This window comes from Phascolarctos cinereus, unplaced genomic scaffold (assembly GCF_003287225.1).
Source record: "Phascolarctos cinereus isolate Bilbo 61053 unplaced genomic scaffold, phaCin_HiC Scaffold_4;HRSCAF=312, whole genome shotgun sequence".
NCBI lineage: Eukaryota > Metazoa > Chordata > Mammalia > Diprotodontia > Phascolarctidae > Phascolarctos > Phascolarctos cinereus.
Genome location: NW_027555847.1, coordinates 26,376,046 through 26,403,038, shown reverse-complemented (window position 1 = coordinate 26,403,038; position 26,993 = coordinate 26,376,046). Strand labels below are relative to the sequence as shown.

Here is a 26,993-nt window from a genome sequence, read left to right as displayed (position 1 = left end):
CCAATTAACATCAACTAGCTTTTGCAAATGATACAATATGAGCAGAAATCACAAAGCATTTTCCCCAACACCTGTGGGCACACTCTCCCCTCTATCGCCTTCCTCCCTGGGGAGAGCAGGTTCAATCAGAAAATTTTGTTGTTGTGGAGTCATTTCACTCGTGTCTGACATTTCACTCGTCTCTGTCACCTCACTTGGGGTTTTCTTGGCAAAGATGTTGGAGTGATTTGCCAGTTCCCTCTCTAGCTCATGTTACAGATGAGGAAACTGAGGCAAACTGAGTTAAATAACTTGTCCGGGATCACATAGCTAGTGTCTGAGGCCAGATTTGAACTCAGGAAGGTTCACCTTCCTAATTCCAAGCCCACTGTCCTATCCATTACATTACCTAAATTGGAGAATTAAAATGCTACAAAGCATTTGCCCCTCCAAGTTCACTTCCAAACATGGTATGGCTGATAGAGAGGTCCCTGTCACTACTTCTCAGCTACCATTGATCAACCACTTTCCTAGGTCAAGCAGGTAATCCGGGACTTCACTCCTCTCTCTGCAAAAATTGAGCAGGGCTCCAGTTCCCAGATGTCTGGTGGCCCATTCTCCTGACCCTTCCAAGGCTAGAAGGCAGCAGCCTCGTCTGATATCCTTCTCTTAATAGAATAGACACAAAAGGCTACTCATGGGCCACTTGGTGCCCCAGGATTCTCTTCCCATCTGGATGTTCAAAGGATGCTCTGACAAGGAGAAAAGTTTTAGTTATCTTTAAGTATAGGAAAAGGATGGACAGAGTCTGAGAGTGGTCACGGTCTCAAACAGAATAGAATAATGAGGGATTGAAAGAACAGAAAGAACATGTAAGAGAATGTATCTAACAATAAATAGGATTGAATTGCCCTAAGGTGATTGTGACATTAGAAAAATTTTAACCTTGCCTTTTTTTTTCTCTGTTATTATGAATGCTACTTTTTTTACATCATTTATTTCTCAATGACTACCCCTGCAAAAAGAAATGTACTTTGTAACAGAGTATAATTGAAACAGTCCAACACATTAACCACATTGACAGCATTTACGCTCACTCAGCAACTGTAGTCCACCACCTTTCTACCAAGATGAGAGATACATTTCTTCATCAGTCCTCTACAACCTGGCCTCAAAACAGTCAGTTTGGCTAAAGATCTAAAAAGTTATTTTGTCCTCAGAGCATTAAATCAAGATGAGAATAAATTCATATCATTAAGGCGAGTACTCTCCAAGGATCATTCTTTGAAATAGGAGATAATTTCATTGCCTTTTTCAATTAAAACTCCTCATTCCTCTTTCCCAGTCTTTCAGTACAAAGACTTCAGCAGTATTGTTTTTTTAAGTATTCATTTAAAACATGTGTTTTATTTATAAAAGTGTATATACAACAGGTGTATATACTTTATCTCAAGCTTAAGTCTTTTCATTGCAAAGCAGGGAAATTTAACTCTGAGCAGTAAAACGATGTCCGGAAACATTTTTATCCTCCTTTCTTTGGAACAGACTTTTTTCCTTTTGTTTAATTTTAGCAAGTATATAATCTCAGTCTCATTCAAAGAGAGATCACAATACCAGGGGTGTCAAGTCAACAAATTATTTCCCATCTTGGTTACTGAAATGTGATGTGTCTCCATATTTATTCCAGAAAGCTTTTTTATTAGCAATGGGGGATTAAATTTCATAGTCAAGAAAATTAGGTCCTGAGTCATGGGAGAAACAAAAATCCCTTCTTCCAATTTAAAGCCCTCTTAAAAGAAATCTCCTTCCCTTCTCCTTCTCCCTTTTTTATTCATTCACTATCTTCCTGTTCCAAATCGCAAGCTGGTTTCTTTTTCTGAGGGCTGAAAGTCATTAACACTTCGAATAACACCATCTCAAGACCTCAGTTCTAGGAGAGGTCACAGCAGGACATTCTGACCAGCATTATAGACTGAGGTTCAGAATATCAGAGCTGAAAGGGATCTAGGACCATCAATTAAGGTTGGCTAATTCTAGGTTAAAAACAAAATCATCAAAACCTCCTTTTTTTGATTTTTAAACTCTTTAAGCCTCTCCATCAGTGTCAGTTTCATGAGGGTGAGGTCTGTTTTGTTTTTATATCCTCAAGCTTAGCACTGCTTGGCATATGGTAGGTGCTTAATAAATGCTTGTATTTTGATCCAAATCTCTTTTCCCAAAATAAATGACTGAGCTGTCTTACAGAAAGATGCCAATTAATTAACTATGAAAGGAAAAATAAGGCATCAAATCTTCTAGGAGAAAAATTCAATAACCAAATTTATGGTTTTGTGCAACAAATGCATACACCCTAAGTCCATGTTATGGCTACAGTGCAGTTGGAGGCTGGGAGTGGGGTACAGTGGAAAGAGGGATGGGCTAGGAATAAGCCAAGAGGCCTGGATTCAAATTCAGCATCTGGCATTTACTAGCTCTGTGACCCCAGGCAAATCTTTTAATTTTTCTCAGTATCAGGATCCTCATCCATAAAAGTAGGTATGATACCTGAGGTACTGACCTCATATGGTTGTTTTGAGGACCAAATGACATAATGGATATAAGGCTATTTGCAAATGTTATAGGATTATATAAAGATCAGCTATTATTTTACCAAACCCTAGGATTTTTCCAATTATCTTAAGCAGACTCAGAAAATTCTCAAATTTCTCATTTTAAAATCAATATAAAAACCAGTATGGCATAAAACATTTTTTTTTAAGTGGGGAAGGGGAGGCTTTATGCCACAACTCCAGAAAGGGTTGAGAACTACCACCCTAAACATTAACCTTAGTTCCAAACAGAAAATCAAGCCAGCACATCTCAGAGTTAAAGATGTCATAAGCCAGGATTCTTTCAGGAAAAAAATAGCTTTGAATATTTATGCACTTGCAATATACCAAGAAAGATAGCAGTCCCAAATTCCTGTAAAAGACTTCCCTTCGAAAACATCGATTATTATTTTAAATACGATCCCCATCGTGTCATTAGAACATAGAGGACACACTGACCCAACAAACAAGCCAAAGAAACTAGGGAAGAAAACGGAAATGGGTAGGAAGTCAAGAGCTAGAATTGAGGATATTTCTAAATGATTCCTTGCTGGTATTCTACTATCAGAGTGCAGAAACGAAAATGTTGCTTAATTCTTTCCTTACTTAAAAACACAATCTGCAAATTCCCGTCTAACCGGGTATAATTTGCAAAGAATATAAAGCCCTTTAATGGGGTGTGTAGGTCCCTCTGAAGATTTTTTTTTTAAATACACACCATGTGGTGCAATCTGTTACAGTCCAAAAGGCAAAAAAAAAAAAAAAAATTAAAAATCCTCTTCAAAAGTCTCTGTTGAAATCAGAAATTACAGTCACCTCTAAATTTCTTGAAGATTTTTAAAATATCCACCAATGAAGAAAATGCTATATCTAAGATTGGAAAAATATTCATCTTACTGCCCGTTACTCTTACCTTCAGCTATTTTGTCAAGTTACTCAATTTAACAAAAATCCTTTGAAAAGATCATTTTAAATCCCAAATGAATGCAATTTAACTAAGCTGTTGAGTGATTTAATTTACAAAACTCAAAGGAAATTTATGTTCAAATATTTGTTTGTTAACTTATCAACCAGTTTAATTCTGAAATGTGCCTATTTGCTTGACATAATATTTTACCATCTTAACAAATGTTTAGAGGTTTTTTTTTTCCTCTTGACTAAAGAGAAATAAGTTTCATATTGCTTTAATTCACCTTCTTATGTGCATATGCTAGGAAAGATTTGATGTAAAAAAAAAAAACCCTTATCATGTTCCTTTCTACTACATCTAAATCTGTTTACAAATTCAAAGCTGCTAAAAAAAAAAACACCCTGCATTCTCCTGCTAAATCGACTGGATGGCTAGAAACCAAACTGTAATGTAACAGAAGAAAAATTACCAATTTATCTTCCTGACAGAACATTCTTGAGAAGGTATAAAACTGTGGTGGTCTCTATGCCAGGTTTTTTTTTTTTTAAAGGCTTTCAGCTTTTAAGACTAAACCTAATTTGATATTTTTGTAGTTCTATAACAGTTCTAATATTTTGTGACATTTTGTATTGTGACACTATAGATGAAATTGTCATCGGACTGACACCCTGTACTGTTTATTCCTTAATTACAACTGTTAACACTGCAGAGAAGCGTGCTAATCTGCCATCACATAGTATGAAAACAACGTTATTGTTACAAACACCAACACCCACTCAACAGGATATTTCCAAGATGGCAGTTTATAGAAACTTATCAGCATAATGGACATTTCATTATAAAGTTGTTGTTTTTTAAAATTCATATTATTGTGTTATTTTAATATGAGCCAAGTTAAAATGAAAATGACCAAAAAATAATTTCAGCAAACATAGATTCTCATTAGGAGGAATTCCTTCTACGGCTACTAGTCTTTGGCTTCTCGGATCTAAAAACTAGGGAGCCCGAACTCACTCTTCCCACTGACAGCCTAGGCAGTGCTGGAATGAGTTTTAAAGTACATTGTTTAGGAATTGTAAGCAGATGCCTCACTGAGAACTCCAGGAGAGGGAAGAGACAGTTAAAAGATGAAAAGAGGGAGAAGAGTCCATTACTCTCCTCAACAAGGGAAGCAATTCTTAGAAAACAAAGTAAAAATCCTATCAGAATCCCTATTCTAACAGGTTCATTTGAAAGCCGGCCAGCTCCCTCTAGTAAAACGAAGGGCTAGCTAGGTTCTGGAGATGGTTAGCCTTTGGCCTTTATGGCCCAGTTCTCCGAACTTTAAAATTATATTTTAGGGGATGTTCTTACTTTTCTAAACACAAGGGACAAAATGTTATGTAGAATGCAAAGAGTATCAATTACACCAGGAATGAGAAGATCAGTCTTTCCACAGGCCTGTGACCCTGAGCAAGTCACTTTGACTCTGGAGTGGTGGTTTTGTCAGTTAAGATAAATGGCCCTCCTCAGGGATGGGAGGCTCATGCCAGATAATCTATTCAGGAACTAAATTATAGAAAGAATTATGCAAATAGAAGGTGCTAGGCAAACCACTCTGTTGGTTTTCTTTTTCATGGTGGGTAGAAAATAGTTAGGAATGGTAATAATTACTGCTCTTTGTCAGAAGGGGTTATGGAAACAAGACAGGTATGAAAAGGACTGAAAAGTGTTTTAAAATGAAATAAGTCACATAAGACACATTTTAACCATTTATTTAATTCAGTTCATCTTTCAAAATTTTCTTTTACACTCTTAAAAGTTTGATGAAATGACAGATTAAAAGTAAAAACAATTCTCATCATTCTTTTAAAAGACTGTAATGTATTTCAATCTTGGTTTGACAAAATTTCCAGTAAATTTTTAAATTCTCCCTACTGTCAAAGAGATAAGGTAACAGAATACACATTAATATATTCCCTTAGATGAACAAATTCCTTTGGATTTATACAATGTCCAGATAAGTTTTGCTTTCCTGAGCAGATGTTCTGAATCAGAACCCCAAGGAAAAATGACATCTTTCTTGCGGTTATCTCTCTGCAGCATCTTTGATGTCATTTCCTGCTGGATTTTGATATCTAACACCAATGGGATATTGTGTTCTTCCTGAAAGAAACTGCTCCCACTTGGGGGCCTGTTCTTCTACTGATGCCCAGTACAGAGTCTGAAAAAACAAAACCCAAAAAGGAAAAAAGCAAAACAAGCAATGGGACTTGGCTTTTCAAAACAGTCTAAATGTTTATTCCCTTAAACACAGACACACACTCATACATGCATATAGATGTGGGATGCAATCTCCCTACAGAACATTTTATGTTAATTTTAGAAAAAAGCTGGCTACTTACTCCTCAATTTTCAAATTTCTCAGCAAAACCACAGAGGCTGGCAGAAAGTCAGGTTTTTGATTAAGTTTTGTGGTGTTTTGATACGCCCTCTTGTGGCTAACAGCACGATCTGTTATGGAGAACTCTGTGGTACATTTCTTTGCTTGGTATTTTCAAACCAGTCAAAAAGCATTTATTAAGTGCCTACTATGTGCCAGGCACTGTGATAAACATTGGGGATACAAAAAGAGGCAAAAAACGGTCCCCACTCGCAGGAAGTTCACAATAAAAATCAAGCACTACTGCTCTGAAACTCAGTTTTAAAGACAGAACATTAGGCAACAAACCACAGTTAGTATGTTGTAGCTTAGGATTCAGGTGAATTTTGTAGGGAAAGCAAATGATCCATTTTTTATCTTTTAGAAAAATACTCTTCATTTTACAAGCAGCGCTTTTTTCCTGTCACTTGAATATAACAATTTCAAAGTCAATCACAAGACTTTCCACGCAAACAACACTAACCCCAATAAGCCAGAGGGGCCTTTACACAGGAATAGGGCCATTAAAGTTTTAATGGCAATAACCCAGCACTCTCTGCTTCATCGTCTATAGTAGTTTGTATAGATAGCACTGACAGGTCCTACAAGCTTTGCTGAGGTTCTCAGGTTACTGCTATAAGAAGCTAAAGAGACGAAGAACATCATACAGAACTCTTTCTGGGGCATTCTGTTAAGGGTTACATGAATGTCATTCTAGCTTGGGGAAATAACTCATGCAGAGATGGCGTTGGGGACCCACAATTAGACAGTGAGGAAATTTTAAAATATAAGGTTTTATAAAAGTAAAATAACATAGGTCTACACTGATCCCATGAAACTATGTATATAGTCTGAGTAATAGCCTGACATGTTCATCCTGCTGTGTAAGGCCAACTAAGAAAAAATAACAACTGTGGTCTAGGGTTGGGAGTTCCTTAGTTATTCATGACTGCATTAAGATTTACTCTGTGTGTGTGTGTGTGTGTACCCCAAACAAGTCAGAGTAAGGTATAGAGTTAAACAAAGAAATAGACATGCCCTCAACCCATCTATATCCCATAAAGCAAAGAGCTGCCTGTCTGATGAGACCAAGTTTTCTTCTATCTCCAGATTCTAGCTTTTCTTAACATCTTAGATGGCGCAGACAGCAGGACAATTTAAGAGCCCCCAAATATTAGAGACTGTTTCAGCAGACAGCAAAAGCGTATTAAGACAAAGACCATCTTTCCAAGAGAAAAATAACCTCAATCTCTCCCAAACCCTGCAATCAATTCCTTTTCATCATGAACATTTTCATATATCAAATAATGTATGTTTCTGCCAAACTTCCCCCAATCTGTTCCTGAGCTTCACAGAATATAACACTTAGAAGCCATACTCCATAACAAACATATATTCAGGCCACTTATTAAACTTTCTGTGAAGAGACTGTGAACAGCTATTTTTAAATCCAGCAGAGAGGACACAGATTTCAAGTGAAATGCTCATTATGATTTCTATACCATCACCTTATGAGCCAGTCTCCTATTTTTAACAAGACTCCTTATGTAAATAAAATTTCATAAAAAGTAAACAGGACTTTGATAAATAGATCTTTCACTTGATTAAAATTTGAAACGTCCTTTAAAGCGATGAATCTACTAGAAAGTGTATACATAAATATTTGGATACACAACGAATGACAGTCTAGATGTGTCTACAGGTGACCCAAGATTCTTACCTGAAGATTAACCATTTCAGGATATGACCGTAAATGGACCTTTTTTTCAAGTTTCTCTTCTAGTGCTCTTATATCCTGTAAGAGAAATCAGTATTTTAAAGGAAAGTATGGGTACACAAACATACACACATTTCCTATGCACACGTGATTTACCAAGGCCAATTCTACTTGCACTGTGGCAACAACATGATAGAGAAATCAGTGTGAGAACCAAATCCTCAACTCCATCAGGTTAACAGCTACAAGCCTGGGAGCAACACCACACACTTCTGTTCCTTAAATAGAAAGGCTACTTCTGACTGACCATTTAGTCTCTAACAGGCAACACTTGCTAGGAAAGTTCATATAAAGGGATGCTGGTTTTCAGACTCCTTTAAAGCCGAGTAAAGTTCGGCCACCACGCAGAGCCTCAGGCCAGTTCTGAGTGACCTGAGAGCTGTCTGAATGCCTACTCACAGCTGTCTTGATGCCCTCTGTGACTCAGCTGATACAATAAGAGTATCATATGTGAAATGGAAAGAATTCCAGGTTTCTATTCAGGCCCAGGTGCAGCCAGCTGCCCACACTGCAGAGGCTGGTGGGTCTGTCAGCCCAAGCATCCCAAACACTATGGGAAGAGGGGATGCCATATGCAGCAGCGGAGGGAGTACAAACATCAACAAAAGTCTTGATATCTGAGGAGTTGAAGTATAAGGCACTTTAGGAGATGATTTATGGATCAAAACTGAAAGTGTAAGGAAGAAATTGCTGCCTTTTATAAATACAATCTTTCATGTTAGACTCTTCTAGAAATGATTTATAGATTCAAGGTGCTGCTAGATTTTATAATATTCATGGGCCTCTGTAGCCTAAAAAATCTCAGAAGCGGGGTGGGTGTACTGTTCATTTTAAAGAAGATAAAGCAGCTTCCACGTGACTTTAAACTCTGTATGTATAGGGTTTGGTTTGGTTTTTAATGTAATAGTCTAAAGCAATTATAATACCTGAACTTTACAGTTTGGTAAGGTCTTACCTTGATAATACTGAGAACACTAAATCTGGAGCTAAAACAAGCTGTTTACCAAACCCCTGAACTCTGCTGACCTTTCCTTACTTAAAGGATCAGCACCTGGGCTCCATTTACCTACTACTACCAGAGTCAAAAATAAACAAAACAAAAAATCAATCTGTCAACTCTCTGAGACTCACAAGTTGCTAGAAAAAGGGAAAGTTCTCCAATCTATGAACAAACACTGGAGAAATCTAAGTACAGGGCTGTTGGACAGACGGAGAGGGATGGGAAGGGGCGTGGGAGTGGGGTGTGAAGAAGCCAATGCTGAACAGGAGAAAAAAGAGAGCAGATGGCAGCGGCGGCGGGAGCAGGGAATGGGTGTGAAGAGTAAAAGGGAAAAACAGGAAATTCCCTAAAGGGACTTCCCAAAGTTGTACAACCACTGCTGCACCTGCTGTCTAGAGGAAGGAGATTTAAAGAAGAAATAGTCAGTTTAGGAATAGAAAGCCTATTAAACAGCTTGCCCGGTCTATATATGAAATTTAAAGCTGAAAACGATGGCTGAAAGCTACCGATACTGTGAAGTCAAAATAACAACAGAAACAGAAACCTGACTGGGGCACGCTGAGTTTTCATGAGACCTTAATAAAAAAAATATATATATTTTATGACTCTGATAAAGCAAAGGCTTAATTAGATACAGAAATAAAAACATATAACCCTGAGAAACCATAAACTGAGTGACATAACTATTCCAGGAATAGCTGTTTAAAGCTACTTATTAAAATGGTTAATTCAATTCAATCCAACTCAGTGAACATTTATTGAATGTCTCCTATGTGCAAGACACTGACAACACAGAATCTAGTGGGGAGAAGATACGTGTGCATAAAGAACTATAATACAAGTCAAAATATGACAGAGTACAGACAGTAGTGGCATAAGAGACTGAGAGGAGAGGATAACTTCCAATCAGGGCACACGATGGAAGGCAGCAGGCAGAGACTCTAAGTTTCTTGAAGTAGGGCCGGTTTGGTTTTTGTTTGTGTGCACAGGGCCTGGCACAGAGTAGGAGGCTTGACTGATCAGAGGAGGTGATGTGTGAGCTGAGTCCTGAAGGAGGGGAAGGATGTTAAATGATAGAGATTAGAGGGGGAGGATGGGTCCATCTGTCAAAGACAGGCAGGCAGGTAAGAAGAGCAGGATGAGATGAGCAATCATGAGTGAGAGTCTGGCTAGAGCACCAAGGGCAGCATGGAACGATGTGGAATAAAACAGGTGAAAGCCAAACTCTGGACAGTCTTGGACTGGAAGCCTTAAGGGGCTGACATGGCAGATTTTTGCACAAGATAACAAGAAGATGAGGTCTGGATTACTTCAGCAGCAGTGTGAAGGGCAGACTGGAGAGGGGAGAGAGTGGAGGCAGCAAGACTAGTGAGGAGGCTATTAAAGTTGTCACAAGAGTTTACATGAGAAAGCAAGGAGATCCCTGCCAGGAAGAAAGGTTCCAGTACACACCAAAATACTGAGAGCAGCACTTTTCATGGCAGCAAAGAACTGGAAACAAGGTGAATGCTCATTGTTTGGGGAAGGGCTAACAAACTGTGGCATATAAACGTAATGGAATATTACTACACTTAGCAAACAGCAAATATGATGAATGCAATCATGGAAGGACTTCGATGAACTGATGCACCACGAAGCAGAACTGAGGGAAATATTGGTGACATAAAAATAAAAGACATCAACAAAGATATAGATGCATAACAAAGACATACTTTAAATAGACACAGAAACAAAATATAGTTGGGATGAGAGGCATGAAAGGCCAGAGCCAGGGCTGCAATGGGAGTGGAAAGGAGGCAAACACTGAGAAGCCCTGGGCTGAGTAGCACATGGCAAGCAGCCAGAGGTAAAGAACAGGAAAGAGTCAAAAATCACAGGAGCCGAGACCCAGCCAGAACGGCTATGGCTATCACCAAAGTGCTTGAAGCAGCAGGCTCTCCCTGTCCCCAGCCCACCTGCTGGCTCTTCCTGCCTGGTCTCATCACCACTGTGGAGATGCAGCCTGGGCCCCTCAACAGCCACAGTCACTGAAGACTTGGAAAAGAAAGTTTTCACCTCCAAAGTACTCGGCATTGTCAGATCATTCAGATCAGAAAGAGAGAAGGTTTTGTCACTCAGAAGGACACTAAAAATGTACTTTTACACCAGCCTTTTATCCCCCTGCAGCCAAACAGGATCACTCATCATCCTCAGCACCCTACCTTACCATCTGCCTTGCCATAACACCCACATGACCACTGGGTCTTATCATCTGGTCTGCTGCTAAACCCTTAAGACCACCCTCCACCAGGACCTTCCATATGCTCTGCATTGCACCCTAAAGCCCATGATCCTTTCTATCTAGAAATGTGAGCTGCCTCAGGGCTGTCTCACTTTCCCATCCATGTTTCCCAGATTTAACACAATGCTTTGCACACACTAAGGGCTTTAACAAACGCCTTTTCATCCAAGTCTCTGCTAACAATTTCTTTGTTGTGTGTGACCCAAGGAGTCATTTTTCTTCTCTGGAGGAGAAAACAAGCAAATTAAAAGTTGTTGTACCTTTGCACTACTGTCCTTCCTTGTATCTCATTCTCTCCAAGCAAATGTTCTTAATAATAATAGCCAGCATTTATATAATGCTTTAAAGTTTGCAAAATGCTTTCAAATATTATCTCATTTTATCCTCACAACAACCCTGGGAGGGTAGGTACCATTTTTATGCCTGCTTTACCGATGAGGAAACTGAGGCAGAGTTAGTTAAGTGTTAAGCCCAGGGTCAAGCAGAAAAATATCTAAGAGTGAATCTGAACTCAGGTCCTCCTGACTTCAGATCCAGCATTCTTTAATCTTTGTTGTACTCCCAACATAGCTTTAAAAGAAAAAGAAAAAGGTTTTTTGGGTTGCACTTAGCATTCATTACAAGCTTTTATTTGTTCTGGACCTTAACTTTCCTGGTATTCTTAGAGGAATGCACCACTCCTATGATCCTTCTAAGTTACCATGCCTTTGCTTCAGTCTTCCAGGTGCTCATCTCTTTCCTTCTTAAATTAAAACTCGTTTCTTATTAGTTATTACTTCCTATTAGACTGACAAAGTTCCTGATCTCAAGCGGCTTACATTCCAAGGGAAGAGACAACAGGACAAAGAGATGTACACACACTCTACAGAATGAATAAAAGGCCGTTTGGGGAGGAAGCATGCCAGTAGCTGTCAAAGGCAGAACCTGAAGTGAATCTGAAAGAAAGTAATGGCCTCTGAATCCAAAAAAGAATGTATTGCAGGCCTGGAGATGGGAGACAGAGTGCAGTATGCATGAGGACCATGAAGCAGGCCTCTATGGGGGAACTGTATGCTGTGTGAAGGGCTGGAAGGGTAGGAAAAGGCCAGAGCCAAACAATTCCTATTTGATTCTAGAGGTAACAGGGAATCACTGGAGTTTACTGAATAGAGGGGTGACATGGTGAAATCTGAACTTTGGGAAATTGCTTTGGCAGCTTTGTGGAAGATGGATTGGATCAGGAAGAATTCTGAGGCAGGAAGACCAACTAGAAGGCTCTTACACTATTCCAGAAGAGAAGAATGAGGACCTGGAACAGGAGGTGGCTGTGTGGATGTACAGTAGGAGCCAAGTGAGAACACAGGTGACAACATCTGGTGCCTGGATCTATGGGGTGAATGAGACAGAAGGTGAGCATGACCCCCAAGCTGTGAAGCTAGGTGACTAGAAGAGAAGGTGGTAGTATCCTCCATAGTAACAGGAATTTTAGGAGGAAGGGAGATAATGAAGTCTACTCTGGACATATTTCATTTGAAATACCCATAGAAAATCCATTTCAAAATGTCCAAGAGTCAATTTGTGATCAGGAGAGGGATTAGGGCTTGCTGGAGCTGGTGATGATTGGCAGCGAGGTGCTAATGAAGCCCCTGGTATCTAATGTGGTCACTAGAGTGTACAGAGGGCTCAGGATGGAGCCTTGGGTTACACCTACAGCGAGTGGGTATGCTTTGGTAAAACACTAACAAAAGAGCAGCTGGAGAGACAAAAGAAGAGCCGGAAGAGGGCGGGATCACGAGAAGTCAACAGAGGATCCGGGAGAAGAAGCCGTAAGAGCTGGCTGGGCGTTTTGTGTGGTAACAGCTGAGAGAACACTGCCAGGAGTGTCTCATGAGGGCAGAGAGCTTGTTGTTGTCATTCGGTCACTTCAGTCGTGTCCCAATCTCCCTGACCCCGTTTGGGGTTTGTTTGGTTGGCAGAGGTCCTGGAATGGTTTGTCATTCCCTTCTCCAGCTCATTTTACAGATAAGGAAACTGGGGCAAACAGGGTGAAGTGACTTGCCCAAGGTCACCTAGCTATGAAGTGTCTAAGGCTGGATTTGAATTCAGGTCTTTCTGATTCTAGGCCGAGCCCTCTATCCACTGCACCACCTAGCTGCCTGCAGACAGTCTAGAAAAGAACAGGAAGAGAGGGAGTGAAGGCACTGAGCACAGACAAACTTTCTCAAGGAGTCTGGCAGAAAAATGAAGGCAATACATAGGACAACAGCTATCAGGAATGGTAGAACCTAGTGAGAGGTTGTTTTCGTTTGTTTTTAAAGGAGGCAGAAATTCTAGCACATATGTAGAAAGAAGGGATAATAGGGATAATAATGGGTTATAATAATTATAATACTGTAGGAATAATAATGAATTGGCTGGAGAAGATGAGAGTGGACAAGATGGGTGATCAATAAGCAAATTTAAAAAAAACTACACACAAAATTTAGAATGAATTTGGTCTCTAATTTTTAACAAATTAAATTTGGGAAGGAGACTACAGAAATGCATATTATGAATGCAAACATTTATATATCACTGCATGGCTACATAGTTAAAAATAAGTTCAGAATACCTAGTTCTGGATGATACTGATCAATTATCATGTCAGTTCATACAATGAATTTTTATTTGATTCTGACTCATTATAATAGGGCAGCTAGGTGACACAGCAGATAGAATGTTGGGCCTGGAGTCAGGAAGACTCCTCTTTCTGAGTTCAAATCCGGCCTCAGACACTTACTGTATGACCCTGAGCAAATCACTTCACCTTGTTTGCCTCAGTCTCCTCATCTGCAAAATAAGCTGGAGAAGGAAATGGCAAACCACTCCAGTATCTCTGCCAAGAAAACCCCCAACAGAGTCAACAAAGAGTCAGGAACAACTGAAAAATGACTTGACTTAGCAGCATTCATCATCACGGGACTGCGGTGCAACTAAACCCTTAGAGATGGATGTTACTAGTTTCTTTTTTTCTCTATTACTTTGTTGACTTTTGCTAGCACTGAAGAATCGTACAAATACCATTGCTTCGAGGTGGCCACAGTGCATTCGGCACTTAAGTGGTCCTTGCCCCAACACTCCGAGGCTCAGGTCTCTTTTATTTTGTTTTTCTATCTCTCGTGAATTGGCCCTCCAGCAGCTTCAAACAGTCCAGCCAGTCATGCTAAGCACAGATGAGGAGCAGTTATTCTAGCTATCAGAGCTAGAATGTCACATCAGCCGAGGAGAAGAGGACAAAGAAAATGAAGGGACATCCAATGTAGTTATTACTATATATACCTTTCCTCCCTCACTCAAAAGTAAGCTTCTTAAAGTAGCTATTTAATTTTATTTGACTGGTTGGTTGACTGCATGGAATTGGGGTCCAAATTCTGGAGGCTTAGCTAAGACACTATAATTTTATTTGAAAAATCCTCAATGGCAAGCCATTAAAAAATATGAAGCAGAAATGACATGAAAATATTGTTTTAGGGAGATTATCTGACACACTTAAACGGGACAGACTGGAGTAAGGAGATCTTGGACATAAGGAAATCATGGAAGCGGCTCTAGGCTGGGCCTGACGCAGGCCAGTCTCTTGGTAGTTTAGGTCTGATATTAGAATAAAGTGAGACACTCAGAGATCATTCAACAGTTAACAAAAAGAGATTCACTTAGCCATAGCAGCACAAGAACATTCAACAAGGAAGGACACTGGGGGCCCTTCGAGTTAGTTCAGTGAATGAAACTTCCTTTCCTGCGTTGTTCCTTGTGATCTATCGACCAAGCCTCAGAGAGAAAGCCTAGAACTCCTGGAGGCTTTCTCGCCTCTGAGCCAGCAGCTAACCAAGTCTAAAAGATGGTCTCAATAACTTTTAAGAAAAAAATAAACCTAAAATATTGTTCCTACCAATTCCAAAAGACTCATGATGGAAAATGCTATCCACATCCAGAAAAAGAACTGATGGAGTCTGAATGCAGATCCAGGCATACTATTTTCATTTTCTTTATTTTTTTTTATAGTTTTTCTCTTTTGCAAACTGTAATTTTTTCGCAAAATGTTTCTTCTTTCACACCATGACTAATATGGAAATATGTTTCACATGATTGCACATGTATAACCTATATCATATTTGCTTACTGTCTTGGGGAGGAGAGAGGGAAAAAAGGGAGGGAGCAAATTTGGAACTCAAAATTTTTTTAAAAATTAATGTTAAAAGTTGAAGAGAGGGAGGAGAAAATTTGGAACTCAATTAAAAAAAATTAATGTTAAAACTTGTCTTTCCAAGTAACTGGAAAAAATAAAATACTATTTTAAAAATACTGCTTCTACCACAGAAGGGAAGGTACATTGTAAAGAATAAGATATATTTGAAAAAAGATTCCTGGAAAGTCAAAGGTAAGAAAAGCATAAAATGAGATGACCTGGAGGACTCCTGATCCTACCGGACAAGATCCCAGACCCACTGATGTACAGTCTCTGTCAGCCCTTTAGCACCAATGGTCAAGAGGATTTGGGGTAGCCTATAGCCAGCATCTCCGCTCAAATCCTATGCTGTGACCTCACCATGGCAAGATGTAACCCTAGTTTCTTGAAAGTTACGCCAGAGAAATGCCAGGCTTCAGCAGATCCTCTATCAAGCTGGAAAGGTTTCCAGAAGGAGCCTGCTGACCACTATGTGGATACTGTCGGAGGACCAGACTAGTTCAGTTCAGAGAGGTCTACCATAAACTTGACTTCCATCTACCAGGGGTTGTAAACTGTATCAAAAGGAGGGAGTTTCTGCAATAATGAAAACACGGATCCTTGAAATATTTAAGAAAGTAAAACCTTGCATTTATTTTTAATTGCCTCACGTCTTTATATTTGCACATGCTGTCTCCTGTTACAGCATGTAAGCTCCTTCAAAGCAGATCTCATTTTTTTTCCTTTATGTCCCCAGTGACTAACACAGTGCTCAGCACACACTAGGCAATTTGCACGTGGGTCGGGGTGGCCACTGATAAAGACTGATAGGTCTACAATCTAAATACAAAGTAGGTAAAATGTGCCTTTTGTGTGCTTGTCCATCTCTCTAGAACCTTCTGATACTCATCTGAAACAGACACACCCCACACACACATTGTATAAAGAAGTATTCCAACTTAATCCCCTCAAATGCCCTCTGTCCCCAAACTTCTTTTTTCTCTCTTTTTAGAACTGAAAGGCGGCCAAGTGTAATGGCTGGTGGGTCAGACTTGGATTCAGGAGACCCGAGTACAATTTCTGCCTCTTGACACAGACAAGTGGAATGACCGTGAGCTTCCTGAAGCCTCAGTGAGGTGACTCTACATGGGCTGCCATCTGTCTCCGTGAAAAGAGTTTCCACACCCACTCAGTGAGACTTACACCGGAAGTAGTATTACTCCCATTTCACAGATGAGGAAATTGAGGCTATAGAATAAAAAATTTAAAATGCACCGTGAGACCCTAGGTAAACAACTTAACCCATCTCTCTGGGCCTTCATCTGCAAAAAAAAAAAAAGTTGGAAAAATTACTTCTAGGGTCCCTTTCAGCCATAAGATTCTATGGATCTCTGAAAAGACTTAACTTAGTTGTTTGACTGAGAAAGATCCATTTAAGATAAACCCAGTGGATGATTTTTTTTTGTTTCCTTAACCTTAATTACTTTATTTGGAAGTCCATTTTCAGTCACTACACTGCTTTACCAACAGGAACCCTTTCATGAGAGGTGACTGATGACATATAGAAGATCTGTGCTGGGGATACAATCACAGGACCACAGAATCACATACAATGATTATGTCTCATTAATATTTCTTTTGAAATGGACCACTGCAGAAGCAAATGGACCACTCTTTTGAACCACTACCCTCACGTCCTCAGTCCTAGCCTCTCCTTCTATCATATCACCTGCAGTCTAAGAGCTCAGTCGAGTCTTAGAAAACTTACTGAGCTCTAGTATCTCCACCACCCTCAAATTCATCTTTCACCCAGATGCTACAAGAAAGCTCATTAAACATTTAGTCAGCACAATACTGCCCTGATTCCAAATTCCTCCTGCTATCCATCTCAACATCTCCCCCGGTGCACTCGATCAAATGAAATAAAATTTTTAAGGCACTCAGTACTGTGCCGGACATCCTACAGGCATTTAATAAATGCTTATTCCACGCCATTCTCCGCTAAGCACCATACACACACCCATTCCCCCTTTCTCTAACCTTGCCACTGGCTTTCCACTTCTTGCTCTGGGAACATTAATCAAATGAATAGTTCCCAACCATTATGGCAAAGTTCCTGGGAGTTCTCATAGCTGTTGCAGCTTTCTGAAATAAGTTCATGCCACCAGCCCTTCCATAGTATCATAATCCTGTCTAAGAAGAAAATGCTATTAGAGAATTCTGGATGAGGATTACAGCTCTGGAGTTTCCTACTGGAAAGGGGCTGACCCTCACCTTCCCTAGCTATAGCTTCCCTCTCTATGTGTGGCACCCCTCCCCCCATTAGAATGTAAGCTCTTTGAGGGCGGCAGGCTATGGGGGGGGAGGGAGACAGCACTGAACTAGGAGTAAAGAGGCCTCGGTCCTCGCTCTGCTGCTCACCAGCAGGGAGACTCTGGTCAAGTCACATTCTGTCTCTAGGGCACAACGTCCTCATCTGTAACAGAGGGAGTAAAAACAAGTGGTCTCTCCAGTCCTTCATCCTGACTCCAGCTCCAGAATTTGAACCCAGGACTCCAGCTCTACACACTGCTCAGTCACTGTTCTGCCCCACACTCTCCATGCTCAGCCTTTATTTGTGCTCCAAGCCCTGGGCCAAAACTCCTGCTCCTTGGTCCATTGAATCCCTGCTCTTCTTAACCAAAATCCAACCAAGCAGCTTCGCACTGCCACTTCTTCCACGGAACCCTCTCTGACTGCACGAGCTCTTTACTCCAGGATCTCACAGTACAGACTCCCTGGGCACTAAACCTGCACATAAGACTCCCTACCTACTTACACAGTCTTCAACAGTCCACTGATTGTTTCATGCTTGATTATAAGGTGTTTAGCCTTAGATAATGTTTGTTTCCCCACTGCACTGAGCTAACAGGACACATTCAATAAATACTTACTGACTAATAAGAGACACTTGAATAAACCGAGTCCACTTGAAGATTAAATACCACTTTGGCAGGCTGCTACTAGTGGCTAGAACACAAGCCTGCCAATTTGGGTATGGTTTTTTTTCCTTTTTGACATTTCATGACAAATTGAGATTATCATATATTTTCTGTTTTAAAAAAAAAACAGTGCAAACATCATTGGCAAAGAAGACATATGGTAAATTAAGATGCTTTAGTAGCACTGTGGCTGTGACTCTCAAATTGTTGTGGCCCAACCCACTAGAAGCTGAAAAGCGAACTGACTTAGAAGGGAAAGACAGGACGGAGACATTGGGAACTTCAACCACCTCTGAAAATGCTGAAAAATACAAAACTGAAAGTTTCATGTCCTGACAAATGCGACCATCGTGGAACCTTCCAAGAAGAAGGATTTGAAAATGTGAAGCTGGGATGGAGGGCAAAGCTCAGGGTTAACTATGGAGAAAGGGATACTTTGTGGAAAACAAAGTTGAAGATTTCACGGGGATGGGATTTGCCTTCCCATGGGTAGACTGGAAGATGCAGCAAGGCGGACTCCTGGATGAATTTCGACTCAACCACCTTCAAAGTCCCCAAAAATCTGCCTCCTCCAACATGAACTCTACCACTTGGGGCTGTTACAATGTATTTACTTTTGTGAAAGAGAACTTTACAGAGCTTGAATCAGATGTTATTACAACTCTGCAACAAGAGATGTAAATACAGGACATGGTCTGAAATACTACTTCATGCACAAAACTGATTTTGATTTCATTCCCCCACACAGAGAATGACTTTAAATAATGTCCTTAAATGTACTTCAGTTTTATTATCTTAGTGAGTAAAAAAATACTTCTGCTTACCTGACTCAAAATTAATGAAGTATTTGTAAAAAGTTGCCAGTCTATTCTCAGCACAAAATAATTTTTAAAATTAAAATGATTTAATTCACTTAAAAATGTAATATTCCCAACCACACAAAGAGAAGTTTCAGAAAATTTACAAACCAACTATACCCATGTCATGTAAGTAACTTACCTTTAAAAGGCTCTGATTCCTTTTACTGGCTAGCCTAGCTGCTTTCACGTAAGATGCCTTTTTTTCAGTCTTCTGGCCACCATGATCATTCTCCATTTCTTCAAGTAACAGTAATCTTTGTGCTAGTCTAAAAAAAATAAATAAGATCAACAGAGGTAAATAAGCACCTTAAATAAGTGCAATAAAACCTTTTCTTTCATTGTCTTCCTGATTCATTAAGAAATCTTTTAATTACTCTTCATTTAAGACTCCCATGATGTTGCAGGCCGACTGCGAATTAATCTGAGAGTAAAGAAAGAAAGTACGAGGTATGAAGTACTATTTCCTTAGGTGACCTGGCTCCAATGTGACTTTTTAGGTCAATCTGGGGAAATCGTTTTTATTTTCATTATCATATTCCTTATGTGTAAGATGTGTACAAGACTGTGTTTTCCCACTCCTTCTTTCCTCCTGTGCAATTATTTTGGAGTTTTAAGGACATGTTTTAATTTTGGGTGAAAATATATACTGTAATACATATCTTTATGTACACATACATACTTATATATACCTCAACACACACATACATAACATTGATTTTTAACTTGCTATATGAAACCTTCTGTTTAACACTTCAGTACCCCCTGAATCTGATGTTACACATTTAGAATTGTGCTAAACTTCCATATGTTTGAAGAAGCAATAAAAACATTTTTCTCCTTTTTCTCGGAGAAAGATGATGGGACAGGATATATGTGTGTGTCTGTATATGTGACTATATGTATACGTACACACAACTAAGATGTTTATACAGAAAGAAAAGCTTTAAAAGTAGGGTTACAAAAATTAGGCAGAGATAAAATACTCTTTCTATACTGTATGTAAACATTGCACATATATATATAAACATTTCTCACTGGCAATATATTATTTCACAAGTAATTAATAATTCAATCTTCTAATGTCATTCAGAGTAAGCAAGGCATGATACCAGTACTAGAAGATAGAAATTTATGACTAGGATATTATATAACAGAAAGAGTAAAGAATTTCCAAAACATGTGATCACAACTTTTGATTAGAAAGTTCTCAGGATTAGAATAAGAATTCAGAACTTTAAGGTTCACTCATAATAAACGTACATGAAAACAATACTTTAAGGTTTATAAAATACTTTACAAATAACAGCTCATTTAAGCCTCACAACAACACAAAGATTAGAGGAGGTATTGGTTTTTTTTTCTTTTCTTTTCTTTTTTTTTTTGGCGAGGCAATGGGGTGAAGTGCCCAGGGTCACACAGCTAGTAAGTGTCAAGCATCTGAAGCCAAATTTGAACTCAGGTCTTCCTGAATCCAGGGCTGGTGCTCTGTCCACTGCACCATCTAGCTGCCCTCTGAGGAGGTATGTTTAACTCAAGTTCACAGACACAGAAGCTAAGGGTCAAAGTGGTTAGAGGACGTGCCCATGGTCACACAGAGGCAGGATGCGAGCCTAGGAAGCCAGACTTCAGGCCCAATATCCATTTGGGCTCTGGCAACAACAACAACAAAAAAATGGTGAACATGATCTAAAGAAAATGGCATGAATGTAAATTTGTCCTTTTAATCTCTTATTTTCAAGAGCCTGTGATATGTACTTACACTCACTCTGTTAACTGAAGTAACAGAAAGAGCACTTTCTGTCATATAAAATCTCCTTGTGCACAATAATTAAATAAAACTAATATAATTCACATATCCAAAGTGACCTTAAAATTCTTACATTTCTTCATGTTTTTTAGTAAGTCGAACTTCTTTGGCAAAATAGGCCATCCCCTTTCCTTCGGCCAGCCCTCCTTGCTCTTGGTGAAAGCTTTCTGTTACAGTTAAAAAACAAAAATAAAACTGATAATAGTGTAAAATTACTTCTCTGAAGCTACAACAGGTAGTAAGCTCAGAAGCAGCGGACACCTGGAATACAGCTAATGTATGTGTTCTTTCAAGATAGAGATCATACAGTACAAAAAAAGTACCCATCGCTATCGATGCAGAACAGACATCATGAAATGTTTCAGCTCCTAGAATGTGTTCATACCAATGGAAGAAAATCTTTCCTGTGTTGCTCCCACTCTTCCAATGTTTAACATTTACTTAAGAAAAACTCACAAGCTAGAATTTACAAGGATTTTATCAACCCATTAAAAAAAGAAAAATATCACCTACTTTGTTTATACACAAAATGTTTAAATAGGAGACCGTGATGAGAATAATAAACTTAAACTTTATGTTTAAACCCCTAGCTTTTTCTTTTAAGAGGAGGCATATGCTAAGATACCATTATCTCTTTTTTAAATAGGAAAACACTATTCAGGTGAATAGTATACTATGTCCCAAACAGAATAAATGGTAAACTATGTCATCTGGTAGGATGGACAGATTCCCTGCACCAACACCTGGGATGCTCATAGTCATCTTTGAGAAGAAATTTGATGAAGAAGTTGATTCCGTTGACAAGAGACCTCCTCAGCTATCATACTAGCTAGTACTGGCAAACCAGCCAAACACTGGCACGTTGGTGGGCAGACTGACAGCACAGAAAGGGACCCATCAGGGAGTCAGAAAGGCGCTGACCTCGCGCAACCATGTACACTCGGGCTCACTGCCTCTTGTACAACAGGACAAATTCAAGTCATCCATCACCTGTACAAGCCTGCACAGAAGGCTGGCACAGTATTACGGATGGCCTGCTGAATGAGAAGTCAGAAGCATACCTCCGACAGTCACTAGCACCGTGGGCCTTTCTGTAGCCTATTTCCTCATATGTACAATGGGGCTGGTATCTGTCTGTCTACCAACTCAAGGGGTGACTTCGAGGTTCAAATGAAACAATGGACGTAAAAGAACGTACAGGGGGAGGATCATATCTCTCCCCCTTCACATATGTAAAGCACTCTGAAAACCTTAAGATCAATATATAAGTAAGTTATGCCTAGAATTACTGTATCTTTGGTCAGCTGCTATTTCCTACCTTAGTGAAATCACTGCTCCTCACTAGCCTCGAGTTCCCTCATCTGTAAAATGAAGAGATTTGGGGATAATGTCTAGGGTCTTTTCTAGATCTTAGTTCTGGGAACCCACAGGCTTCAAGTGACCTCAATCAGGCCTCCATGACCTGCAAAGGCTAGAGAAAGAAGGTGATAACAGAAGGAAATGGCTATTGTGGAATTCCTTCACAGAAAAATACATTGGCTTCATTAACTTAAAAGAAAACTAGATCAAACCAGAAAACTTGTCTCTACCCCATTCACTTGGGCTGGTACAGATTTTAGTGTGGTACATGGGAAGGGCACAATTTCTTTTACTATAGAACAGGAATCACTAAAGGGTAGTTTAATTTAGAGCCTGAACAGGCCAATTACCAGCTCCTAAGGTTATTTTTCCAAGTGGCACACTGGTTTAAGGCAAGGCCAGAAAAAAAATTGTGCCCTTTCTCCCTTCCCTCTAACCCTCCTGAGACACAAGATCATCAATTCAGACCTGGAATAAAAATAATAGCAGCTAATAGTTAAGTAGTGCTTACTAGGAGCCAGGCTCTGGAAGAAGTGCTTTATAATTACTATCTCATTCGAGCCACATGACAGGGGCTATTATTATTATTATTTTATAGATGAGGAAACTGAGGCAAACAGTGAGTTGCCCAAGATCACACAGCCAGTTTAAGCATCTGTAGCTAGATTTGAACTCAGGCTTTCCTGACTCCAGGCCCAGCCTTCTATGCACTGAGCCATCTAGTGGTGCAAATACCTCATTGTATAAAAGAGAAATCTGAAGCCCAGAGAGGTTAAGGCTGGCCCCAAAATCATGCAGATTAAGTGTCAGAGCCAGAACCGAACCCAAGTCCTTACTCCTGCGGCAGGGCTCTCTCCACTGTACCATGTTTCCCTAACAGATGATTCTCAAGAGTTTCTCTGGCCAAAGATGCACCACGTTGTAGCCACCACAACCTGAATTCTCCTGGGCTGGTCCTGACTAGATGGTGACATTTGAACTGAGGCCCTCTGCCTGGAGAGTCAGGGCTCTTCCCATTACAATGGGAGTTTCCTACGCTGATAAAGTTACAGAATCCTTGCTCTAGGGATCTAAGAACCCACCTAATACAACCCCCTCATTTTACACATCAGAAAACTGAGGCCCAGAAGAGCTGTGACTTGTTCAAAGCCACAAAGTTAGTAAATGTCTGAGGCAGGATTCAATCCTATGTCTTTCCAACTCCAAACTCCACACTTTTATTTCTAAACAGGTCTGCAGCTAAGTGACTCGTCACCGATCTTGTAGGTAATAATCTATACAAGGCAGAATTTGAAGCAGGTCCTTAGATTACAATCCAAACCTTTCTACTAAACCAAAACATGTCAATGTTAAGTTTAAAAGGAATAAGGACAGGGACTGGACAATTTCCTCTTTAAAGGCAGACCACAGCCTTTTCAAAACTTTTTAGTCTTAGAGAAGGTTTATGTGTATTTTTTTAACCTTTTTTTTTTTGTCATGGATGCATTTTGGCATCTGGTGAAATCTAAGTTCAGAATGTTTTTAAATGCATAAAATAAAACACATAAGATTACAAAGAAAACTAGTTATATTGAAAGATAATTGTCAAAATGCCAAAACCAAAAGACAAGTTCACAGACCCAGGTAAAGAAACTCTCTCTGGGAAAGCTGCTTGGAATGTCCAAGAAGTTAGTCTCGCCAGGATCACACAGCCAGAATGTATCAGAAGCAGGATCTGAACCCAGGTCTTCCTCTCTTCAAGCCCAGTTCTCTATATACTACTCTTAACTTGTTTAGTTTAGAAACAAACAAAAATCACCAGAAATAACGATAAGATTTGGGTTCAAATGCCTTAAACGCGAGCTGTGTGACCATGGGAAGGTTATTTTTGTCTGTGTCTCTGAGCCAATTTCTCTATGTGGAAAATGAAGAAGATGCCTTAACATCAGCAGGGCTGTTGTGGGATGGAAAGTGAGAAAATTATTTGATCAGCACACATGCACTGTCAGATGCAATGCTGGGTCCTGGGGACAGTGAGGAAAATGAAGCAGTTCCTGTCCTCAAGGAGCTCACATCTTTAAAAGGGCTTGAGACAGCTGCAGGGCACTGGGCTTGGCATCGGGAAGATCTGGCATCCAATCGCACCTCAGACATTTACTGCCTGTGTGACTCTGGGCAAAGCACTTGCCCTCTCTGTACCTCCAGCTACTTCCAGCTTCGTATCGATGGTCTTGGGACACACTGGTATACAACCCTAGGCACAGGTCATCTCACCCCTCTACCCCTACCCAGTCACAATTCCATTCCCCACACCACCTCTGCCTACCCCCACCCTCACTGAGACCCTTGCCTCATATTTCGATGAAAAAAGCCAAGAGCTCCCACTTCTCTCATCCTCACCTCCCACCACCTTTCCTACTACCTCCTCCTCCCCTTTTCTTGCCAAAGCAACTCCTCCACATAGTCAAGTGACCCCCATTCCATCTCATTTTCTCCAGCACACTGCCTCCTCTATCTTCCCTGCTCTCCTTGAGAAGGTCATCCACAAACGGTGCCTCCACTTCCTATCATCTCTCTTAATTAATACTCTACACTCTGGCTTTCAGCCTCATCCATCAGTTGAAATGCTCTCTATAGTTACCAATGATCTCTCTCTTTCTTTAAGAGGCAATTAAGTGACTTACCCAGGGTCACACAGCTAGTGTCTGAGGCCAGATTTGAACTCAGGTCCTCCTGACTTTAAGACTCTATCCACTATCTACCTAGCTGTCCCACCAATGACCTCTTAACTGACAAATCTAATGCCCTTTCATCAATCCTCATCCTTCTTGTCCTTTTCAGCCTCTAGCATGGCCCATCACCTTCTTCTTGATACTCTCCTCTCTGGGTTTATGACATTGCTCTCTCTCCCCCGTTCCCCTACAACTCCTTCTCAGTCTCTTTGGCTAAATGGTTATCTAAGTTACCTCCACTAACCATGAATGTCCCCCAAGGCTATTTCCTGGACCATCTTCTCCCTCTACTTTATGTCACTAGATGATGTCAGCCCCCAGATAATCAATGATAGCCTCTATGCTGACGACTTTCAGATTCGGTTCTAACATCTCTCCTAATCTACCACCTTGAATCTCTAAACGCCTATCTTTAACTGGCTGTCTCACAGACATCTTGAATACAGTCCTGTCTAAAACTGACATCACTCTCTCCCATCTTCTGACCGTTCCCACTACTGCAGAGGACACCACCATCCTCCTAGCGTCTCGGACTCACAACATGGACTTCTCGCTATCTCTCACCCCGACCGATCCGATATGGTGCCAGGGCCTGCCAACCGCACCTCTCGAATCCGCCCCCTTCTCTCCTCTGCCCCTGCCCCCACCCGTGCAGACCTCACCACTTCGCAGCTGGACTGTGACAACAGCTGGCGGGGGGGGGGGTTCCTGCCTGCCGCTCCCCTCCATGCACTTCCAAGCCCCCACGCTCAGGGGAAGCCCCTGGCTCCCTAGACGAGCCTGTGCTCCGCTTTCCCAGCCCGTCCTACGCTGGTCCTACGCTGACCCTGCACTGTCTCGGGGACGCCAGGAGCGAGAGCTCCTCCCAGGACTGGAAGCCCCCTGAGGGCAGGGAGGGCAGGGCAGGGCAGGGCAGGGACTGCGGTAGGGGTTTTGGGCATCCCCAGCGCTCAGCACAGTGCCCGGCACATGGCAAGAGCGCAGTAACGGGGGCTTCGCAACTGTGCCTGTTTCCTCGTCTGCAGAATGGGGGCCTGAGCTCCACGGCCCCTCCCCGCCCTCGGCAGCGGACACGGCGGACAGAACGAAGCAAGGACCGAACAGACATGAGGCGCGGGGATCCCGGGAGGGGCTCTGGGCCCGCCCGGCGTCCCCCAGCACTGCCCTACCTCGGCGGGCCCTCCTTCGGACCTCTGCCGGAGGCTGTGGGGCCAGGGCCGTGGACGCCTCCGACGGCTCCAGCGCGGCCCGGAGCCGGAGCCGCAGCACCGGCCTGCCTCTCGGGGCCGCGCGACGCCCCGTCTGCGCCTGCGCGCACGCGCGCGTAATGGCGTCAGGACGTTGACCCCGCCCCCGGCGCCGCACGTCGATACAAAAAGAGGGCGCGCATCGCCACAGCGAGGCCGGCGGCTGAGGCGGCCGCAGGGGGCGCTGTGGGGGGCTCCCGGAGCGAGAGCGGGGAGGGGAGCCCCGAGGGCGTTGAAGCTACTCTTTTTACAGATGAAGAAACCGAGGCAAAGAGACGTCAAATTAACTAGCCACGGCCCCAGAAGCAGTACTTGGGTCTGACCGAGTCACACACACTCACTCCCCCACCCCCATTCAGTAACTCCCAGGGGCTCCTGTCACCTCCAGGACCCAGTAGGAAGCCCCCCGCTGGGCGCTCAGAGCCTGCGACCACCCGCCCCACCAGCCCCCAGGCTTTTGTTGTTCTGTCGCGTCCGACCCTTCGTGACCCCTTTTGGGGTTTTCTCGGCAGAGATACCGGAGTGGTTGGCCGGTTCCCCCTCCAGCCCATTTTACAGATGGGGAAACTGAGACAAAGGGGGTGAAGTGACTCGTCCAGGGTCACACATCTGAGGCCTGTCACAACGACAGATTTAGAATTGCAAACATATTCTAAAGTCCGTCTAGTTCAATCCCTTCATCTTATAGGAGACCCCCGAGTGACTCAGTCACAAGTAAGAAGCAGACTGCCAGTTAGCCCGGGCGCTCGGTTTCTGAAGCCAGTGTTTTCTCCAAGCTGGACTCTGCCCTCTATCACCTTCATCACCTTGTACAGGTGAGGAAACTGAGGCCCTCTTTTGGGACGGTGAGGCATCCCAAAGAAGCCTGTGGACTATTACAGCCCCTGGCGTAAAGCCTTCCGGGGAGCC

The 26,993-nt window shown here is 41.6% G+C and overlaps 1 protein-coding gene across 2 annotated transcripts; it reads right to left on the bottom strand.

Annotated features, from left to right (window-relative positions):
* Nucleotides 1-5,215: 5,215 nt before the first annotated feature.
* CEP15 (centrosomal protein 15) lies at nucleotides 5,216-26,164 on the bottom strand. Of its 2 annotated transcripts, XR_013485803.1 has the most exons (6): nucleotides 26,007-26,164; nucleotides 20,841-20,934; nucleotides 19,100-19,226; nucleotides 12,198-12,301; nucleotides 7,599-7,673; nucleotides 5,656-5,680 (listed from the first exon to the last, which is right to left on the bottom strand). XR_013485803.1 is itself a non-coding variant. In XM_020976384.2 (5 exons), the coding sequence occupies exons 2-5, from the start codon at nucleotides 20,888-20,890 to the stop codon at nucleotides 5,546-5,548; spliced, it is 387 nt and encodes a 128-aa protein (XP_020832043.1). In that variant the 5' UTR covers nucleotides 20,891-20,934; nucleotides 26,007-26,159; the 3' UTR covers nucleotides 5,216-5,545. The 2 variants fall into 2 exon arrangements, 1 of the variants encoding a protein (XP_020832043.1); XM_020976384.2 differs by lacking the exon at nucleotides 12,198-12,301 and having other exon boundaries at nucleotides 5,216-5,680; nucleotides 26,007-26,159.
* Nucleotides 26,165-26,993: the final 829 nt, after the last annotated feature.